We start from the raw sequence: 8,221 nt of genomic DNA, 5'->3' as shown, positions 1-8,221 counted from the left end.
CATTAAAGTAAAATACACAGTGTGAAGAAAACATTTATTATTCTCATTAAATGAAGAGTGTTTACAATATACAAGCAATTTATCAAATTCAAAAACTCGAAAAATGCTTTTTAGTATATATGTTCCAACAGCATCGTCCAACAAGAACTCCGTGAGATAAAGTCTGTCCGCCAAGGAAGTAAAGTTATGATTCTAGTACTTTTGGACCTTCTTTATCCACAAATTAACCCCCTCAACACTGAAATGTGGGGGGTTCGATTTTCAGTTATGGCCAAGCCTCCGCGTCGAAACCCACCGGCTTCACAAAGACGAAACGTGGGAGTGCCCATCCTCGCGGTTTCGACGCCGTCACGGTCGCTACACCCTCCAGCGGCTTATTTCCCAGATCTTCGATTGCAACCAAAAACCTAGTCATATGATCTTCTACGCTTTTATTCAATGTTGTTTGTTGTCGCTCAAACGACTCATGAGCGAACCTATTCGCTTGGATCTTCTTTTCGTCATTCGCAAGCCGAATCGTCCTATCATAGACCATTCGGCCGACTTCGTTGATTCTGATTCTCCGGACATGATGGGCGGCGAAACAGGGGAAGAGAACGTCAATGAAGCACCAGATGATAGGACTAAGGTTCCTATCGAGAACTTCGAGCACACGTTAACGATGAAATTGTAAACTAAGAACAAGAACCAACCATAACAAGAGGCTAGGATTTTGAAAACTCCAAGATGAGAAAAAGTGTTTTTATTACTTCAATTCTCAATGACTCGATCTATGTGAATTCTATAATATATAAAAGTCCCTCTACTTGATTTGGACTTACGATTCGGAAAAGAATCAAGAAGAAAACTCGAAAAGATTTGACTCAATCATAAAAGTAAAGAATTCTTCAAAATATGAAACAAAATAAAAAACAAATAAAAAACAAATCAAACTATTCTATCTCTAATTGCAGACGAACTCTCGATACTTGGCAGGCCTAGGAGCGTTCCTCTTTGGTCGATCCTTCTTAGCCACTCTACTCTTCGGACTGCCTCTCGGAACCGACTCATCAATGTCGTCCACTTGCGAAGTAACTAGCTGAAAGGCTCATGAAGCTCCGTCTCGTTGTCGGTCTGCACATTGTTGATTAACGTATACTTTTGTCATTTACCTTTTCTTGTTGGAGATACTCTTAGTGAGAATTGATATGCTGAGAGACAATTGGTGAGGGAGTGTCTCCTTCCAGGTTAGCAATTTTTTTTTTCCTTTTACAAAATTCTCTCTTCTCCCTTACTGTTATTTACTTTTGAGATCCAAAATTCCACTATACTAGTATCTCTCTTTTTGTAATACTTAAAACTTTTTCTTGCATCATTTCTCTTTGTACCCATTCTTAATGTTGTATCACAAATGAAGAAAATGAGAGGAAAAAAGGAGGAGACGAACAAAATTAGCTTGAATTCAATTTTGCTAATGCAAATTCTCCATAAACATTCTCTTTTTATTTGCGTCCAGAGTCTTTGTCCTAGCGGCAAGGGGCTTAGACAATCAATGTATGAGGGGCCGAGTTCGAGCCCTCTTGACCTCAGTTGTAATTTTCTCCTTTCTTAGGAGTTTATTTGTAATTTCCTCCTTCATATAGGAGTTATTATTATTATTATTATTATTATTATTATTATTATTATTATTTTAAAATTCTTTTATTTGCAAATTCTTTATAAACATCTCATACAAAACTCATTTGTGTAGTTTTGGAAATTTGTTGAATAAAATCTATCGTGACACAATTAGGTTGGATTTGGAATTGCAATGGAGGGTGATGGATTGAATAGCCTATACTTGAATAGATGTTAGTCACTTTGTATGCAAAAATGATGACAAACAATTATTGAATATTGTTAATGATTTTGGCAATTGAATCAAGTATATATTTATTAATAAATCTTTTCAAATTTAGAATGGTGCGATTTGAGATCGTGAGGAATTACATTGAAAATTCTTGTAACTCAACTGTTTGTAAAATGCTTAATTAAAACATTATGTTATTCTTGATTTGAAGCATAAATATTTTTGTGATGTATAGTTGTACTGTGTTTACTAACTAATTCATGAGATGGGTGTGGAAGATGAGAAAAAACGATGAAGTTCACTATAAAAGCATTTTAGTTCATTATAAAGGCGTTTCAGTTAATAACACGGAGCGACTCAAAATATCATATAGTGGAGGATTTTATGTTTAGTTTACTATAAGGCGTTGAACTTCACTATAAGAACGTACGTTTTAATTTACTATAAAAGCGTTTTAGTTTATAACATGGATTTGAAAACACAGGGTAAATCAAAACGTCCTTATAGACTTATAGTGAACTCTTTGTTCTCAAAATCCATCCAATCTCATCCTTCCATTTTTTTTAATCTAATGGTTTCAAGTTAACTATGAAGATGTAGTTATATATTGATCACTTTTCTAATAGTATGAAATTAGTTGTGAGATTTAAATTCAAAAGTATAGTAATGAATTTAGGTCAATCACAGTACCACCTAGGGGTGGGGAATTATACCGAAATACCGGAATATCGGACTTACCGTACCGAAAAAATACCGAAAATACCTATTTTTCGGTATATCGTAATTTTCGGTATGGTAACAGTATTAGATTTCCTATACCGCGGTATACCGTGACATACCGAATCTTCGGTATACCGGTATATACCGGCATACCGAAGATTCGTTATACCGTTGATTATTAAATATATAAATATATATATATACCTATATATATAATATTTATGTTATATTTATAGGATTATTATTATGTACTATATAAAACCCTTATATTTATAGCAGGTTCGATCCTCCATTTTCAGTTCCGTCTACAAGTAATGTCTTTTGTCAAATTCACCAACAAGGTTTTAAGAAATGAAGATAATGTTGCTCATAATTTTATAATTTGTTTTTAATTTGGTTGTCAAAGTTTTATAAATTTGAATATTAGAATGACTGTATGGAGTTTAATTGTTTTATACTTTTTGAAGTAGTTGAACAATAGAATTGTTTTTTTTAATATTTGAGGTATAGTATTATTTTTCCGGTATAACAGTATGCCGCACCGAAGTTCGATTTACCGAAAAAGTACGGTATACCGGAATGCAGTACGGTATATCGAAAACACGATATGGTAACGGTATCAAAAACTACCATACCGAATTTCCGGTATACCGAACTCCGGTATATACCCAAAAATTCGGTACGATATCGGTATGATGTTTTGTCATACCGTAAGTTTCGATACTGTATGACACTCAAAGTAAGGTATACCTAACCGAACTACTCCTACTACCACCCTCAATGGTTCAGGGTCAAAAAGGTGTAAAAAGGAAAAGGGCTTGAAATGTTATTATCCATTTTCTAAAAAATTAAGTGTAAACTAGGGAATTTTTTGGTCAGAGGAGAACTGAAATTACAATTCTTCCATTCAAGAATCGGGGCTCCCCACTTCCTCATGAACTTAATGAAAAATATAAAAAATAATACATGTAATATTTTTCATGTTTTCCTAAACGAAGAAAATCACAGCCCAAATTAAACTTTTTTTTTCTTTCTTCTACTTTTTTTATTATTTAGGGGAGATAATGTAATATTGCACTAATTTAATATATACAGTACTTGAGATATTTTTATGTTTCGATTCAGATTAGTTCTCAGTTAAATCGTCATTGTTATTTTTGTAACTACCAATTATAGTCCCATACAAGATTTTTGAGAAATTACACAAAGAATTGATTACCAAAGATATCTGTACAGAAAATTAGAGATATAAGCCCTAAAATAAACCAAAATTTATACACCGAAATAATCATTTTTACGTGTATTTGTCAGAAACAAATAAAGAGCCATGCACTTGGGTTGTCTAAACAATTATTAATTGATTCTTGATTTAAAAAGTAGATACATGAATCATCTTTGAAAAAAAAAAGCAACTAAAAACTCAAGAAAATCCTTGCATCTCTAAAAACTTATATTTGATAATATATAAAGGATCAATTGCTGCAAAAATTCAGTTAGATTTCCTCACTTAAAATTCAATGCGTACTGCATGTATATTTATAATCCAATAGTGTGTGAATCTAAATAGTTTAATTGTCATGTGATTGAAACTTATTTGTGCAGTTTCGTGTGTAATTTGATTGTCGTGTTGTTGCAAGATATAATTACGTACTGTGACACGATACTGATTAGATTGTGTGTTTTTATACGTTACTATTTCATTTACCTATGTATTTTTGCACTATTGCATTAGCCAAGCGGAGTAGTAAATAATGAATTATTATCTCCAGTACCAATCATGCACGCAATACATAAAATGATAAAATATTTCATCACATGATTGTGTTTTTTAATTTACTGAAAATAATATTATAAGATTGGGGCCAACCCGAGCCCGACGCGTGTCCACCTTGTTACGTGAACAGGTACAATTAATGATATACTACAATATATTAGTATTATCAACTAACAAGAGGTTTAACTAATTCGAATCCCCAATCAAATCTTTTCCGATTATATTTTTGTTATAATATTAAAATAATTTAGTTTTTTTGGTTACTAAGCTACTGTCTTCACTGTCACCAGGCTGCCTAGGTCTGCTGATATCTAATTGGATCTAAATACTTTTTTAAAATCTTCAACTTGTATCCCAATAATTTATTGTTTCTAATTCTAATTTTCTATTATGGCAGTTATAAATTATAATTAAGTTGGTACATACACACTACATACTAGGTAATATATTAATTATTTCAACTGGTTTAGTAATTAATCCCTTCAAAGGTAGGTTAGTTTTTTATGAAAAGAACTTAAGAATATATATCAGCCCAACCACTATATAGTATAATTAAAATATATTTGAGGCATTATTACAATTATAATAATGCAATAAGACAAAATTTTCTTGTTGTCCAGCTTGACCAACTGCCATTTAAAATTGTTTTACACTGGCCATGCAGCTGCTGCACCTCCAATTTTTTAATAGCTCAATTATTACTATTTTCTCCTTGCCTACTTATTTAAAACGAAATTGATTCAATTTTGAAATATATCGGTGTTGAATGGAGAAACGAGTGGCCATCGTGGGCGCTGGAATCAGCGGGCTCCTGGCCTGCAAATACGCGGTGGCGAGAGGCTTCACTCCCGTGGTTTTCGAAGAGCAGGAGAAGGTGGGAGGGCTGTGGAATCACACCATTGAATCGACGAGGCTGCAGAATGCTAAGGCCACGTTTGAGTTCTCTGATTTCCCATGGCCTTCTTCTATTGAGGATATGTTTCCCACTAACTTTAAAGTGGTGGAATATCTTGAATCATATGCTCACAGCTTTGGATTATTACCTTACATAAAATTCAACTCCAAAGTGATGGACATGGATTATGTGGGGGAATCTGAAGAGGGGATGCGACCGTGGGAGTTTTGGGGTGCAACGGGAAAAGCTTTTGGATCCAAAGGAAAGTGGATTCTCAAGGTTTTCAACTCCAAGGATAATTCCACTCTGGTATTATTACTTCTCTCTCTCCCTCTCTTGCTTTGTTTAATTAATATACATAGTATTGATTATGCTATTTTCAACCATTAGTCCTTTTAAACAATTGACTTTTTTTAAGTTGAAAATATGCAAACAAGTGTGAGTATATTTAAATTGAGGACATACAAAACAAAATTTTTGCGAGGGTATTTTGGGAATTTGATAGTAGTTAAAGGGTGATTAAATAGTAGCATAATAAAATAATAATTCAATAATGTGATTGCTTAGGAATCAGATTATTAATTCTTTACTACGATCCTGCACTTCTACAAAATTATAATTATGTTGAAACTTTTGTGAAATAGTCAACTTTTTGAAGCAAAGAAAAACATCTTTTAACTTCTGAACAAATTTGACCATTATATAACTTGATCTAAACGTCAATTTTAGTTGGAATATTAAGAATAAGTTTTTTTTTAAAGTATGGATGATATATACAGAAATAAAAATTAACGTTCTTAATTGTTTTTTTAGTGTAATCATATATTTGAATATTAAATTAAATTAAATTATTCAATTAAAATGTATGATTATGATAATAGGAGTATGAAGCTGAATTTGTGATAATCTGCATCGGAAGATTCAGTGGTCTACCCGATATCCCAAAATTTGCTGCTGGATTTGGGCCTGAAATATTCGCAGGCAAAGTGATGCATTCCATGGATTACTCTGCAATGGACAACGCCGCCGCTGCCGACTTCATTAAAGGCAAAAGAGTTGTCATTATAGGCTCCGGCAAAACCGCAGTTGACACTGCATTCGAATGCGCCATGGCTAATGGTAACAATTCTAGATCATACCCTCGATTTAAAGTCTTAATTTGCCATTTGGGTGATCCGCGTTCTAAAGTGTGAATCCACTATTCAACTAAATTATTACACTCACATTCTATTATAAAACTAATATATAAAAGTGAGGTCTACATTCTATTAAGTCATTTTTGCATTTTTATTCAAAAAGTCAAAAAATTTCTTAAAATATTTGCCGAGTAAAAATAAGTCTATAAATCGCGGACGGTGGGAGTACTAATTTTTTTTTATTTAAACACCATTTTGAGTCAAAACCCAACCAACATGACAGGAAGCGATCATCCCTGCACCATGATCCAGAGAACGCCGCATTGGGCGCTCCCCGATGCCTTCCCATGGGGCATCAACTTCGGTTACTTCTGCGCCACCCGTTTCTCCGAGCTCATGGTTCATAAACCAGGCGAAGGCCTCCTCTCCTCGCTCATCGCCACTTTGCTAAAACCCCTGGTGATCAATTCTTCTCCCCATTTTATTTCAACTCTCCAATAAATGATAAAAAAAACATGTAAAAGGACATTTATTAGTAAATTAAAAATGCTAAATTGTGTTTCTAAATATTAGTGTCCCAACTAAAATTAACGACGCAAAAGATAGCGTCCCAAATAAAATAAAGGTTTAGTGGACCATCCTCTACTACACTTTTCTTTGCACCATCGAATTTGGTTATTTTTTAAAATTTTCTAACGCAAGTAATTGCATCTCTAATTTTGTGATAAGTATCTTGCAGCGATGGGCGATGAGCAAGTTCGTGGAGAGCTACATCAGATGGAAACTTCCCTTGAAAAAGTACGGAATGATTCCGAAAGAGAGCTTTCTCGATGAGATCGCCGCCTGCCAGATATACATGCTCCCGGAGACATTCTACGACAAGGTCGAAAACGGCAGCATCGTCCTCCAAAAATCGCAGAACCTCACCTTCTGCGAAGACGGCCTCATCATCGACAATGCTAATCACATAAAAGCAGACATAGTCATCTTCGCAACCGGGTACAAAGGCGACGAGAAGCTCGCGAACATCTTCAAATCTCCCACATTCAAGAACTACATCGCGGGATCTCGAGACTCCACCATCCCTCTCTACAGACAGATAATCCACCCTCGAATCCCGGGGGTGGCTGCGATAGGCTACTCTGAATCAGCGTCGAATCTGTACTCGATAGAGATGAGGTGCAAATGGATGGCGTACCTTCTCGATGAGGCGCTGCAGCTGCCGAGGATAAAGGAGATGGAGAAGGACATCGGGATGTGGGACAAATATTTGAAGAGATACGCAGCCAATGGGAAATATAGAAGAGCATGTATTGCTGGATTGCATATATGGTATAATGATCAACTTTGTAGAGACATTGGGGCGAATCCGAGGAGGAAGAAGGGCTTTTTTACGGAGATGTTTCAGCCCTACGGTTTGCCGGATTACAATGGAATCACTCCGGCCGCTTCTTGATTATTACTATTATTTGTATTACAGAAATTGGTTTCATGAATGGTCAATAAAAAACTACTACTATACAATAAAAATTCTTCAAGATTGTGGTTGTTTTAATGTGTACGTCTAAATAGTGCCACATTTTGTGATTTAGTTTGAATCTTTTCTATCTATCTTATTGGCGCTAGGAGAAGCTTAATTCTATATAGAAAATTTGTTTCACCTACCAGATCTTTGGGATTGTATGTTGGCATGTTGATGGAAACGAAAACATTTAAATTTGGACCTGTGATCAATATTCATTAATTATTAATGCTATAGTGAATTATTGTGACAGTATGATAGGATTTCACGTGCTTTGTTTCGGTTCGGGTTACGCATTAAATCATCCGACCCGTTCAAGAGGTACCAACTATTTTGGGATTTGCTA

At 34.6% G+C, this 8,221-nt stretch overlaps 1 protein-coding gene across 1 annotated transcript; it reads left to right on the top strand.

Moving 5' to 3' along the window:
• Window positions 1-5,088: 5,088 nt before the first annotated feature.
• LOC125193242 (probable flavin-containing monooxygenase 1) lies at window positions 5,089-7,964 on the top strand. The gene is made up of 4 exons (XM_048091005.1): window positions 5,089-5,526; window positions 6,099-6,336; window positions 6,637-6,812; window positions 7,093-7,964. The coding sequence occupies exons 1-4, from the start codon at window positions 5,089-5,091 to the stop codon at window positions 7,807-7,809; spliced, it is 1,569 nt and encodes a 522-aa protein (XP_047946962.1). The 3' UTR covers window positions 7,810-7,964.
• Window positions 7,965-8,221: the final 257 nt, after the last annotated feature.

The sequence above is a fragment of the Salvia hispanica genome, chromosome 6 (assembly GCF_023119035.1).
Source record: "Salvia hispanica cultivar TCC Black 2014 chromosome 6, UniMelb_Shisp_WGS_1.0, whole genome shotgun sequence".
Taxonomy (NCBI): Eukaryota; Viridiplantae; Streptophyta; class Magnoliopsida; order Lamiales; family Lamiaceae; genus Salvia; species Salvia hispanica.
The sequence above is the reverse complement of the archived record's forward strand: the minus strand, read 5'-3'. Positions and strand labels throughout refer to the sequence as shown.

Bases quoted from the DNA above. Each gene is read 5' to 3' on its own strand.
- LOC125193242 (XM_048091005.1), top strand. From the start codon at position 5,089: ATGGAGAAACGAGTGGCCATCGTGGGCGCTGGAATCAGCGGGCTCCTG. The intron at 6,337-6,636 runs GTAACAATTCTA...CCAACATGACAG, and splicing joins CGAATGCGCCATGGCTAATG to GAAGCGATCATCCCTGCACC. The intron at 6,813-7,092 runs GTGATCAATTCT...AGTATCTTGCAG, and splicing joins CCACTTTGCTAAAACCCCTG to CGATGGGCGATGAGCAAGTT.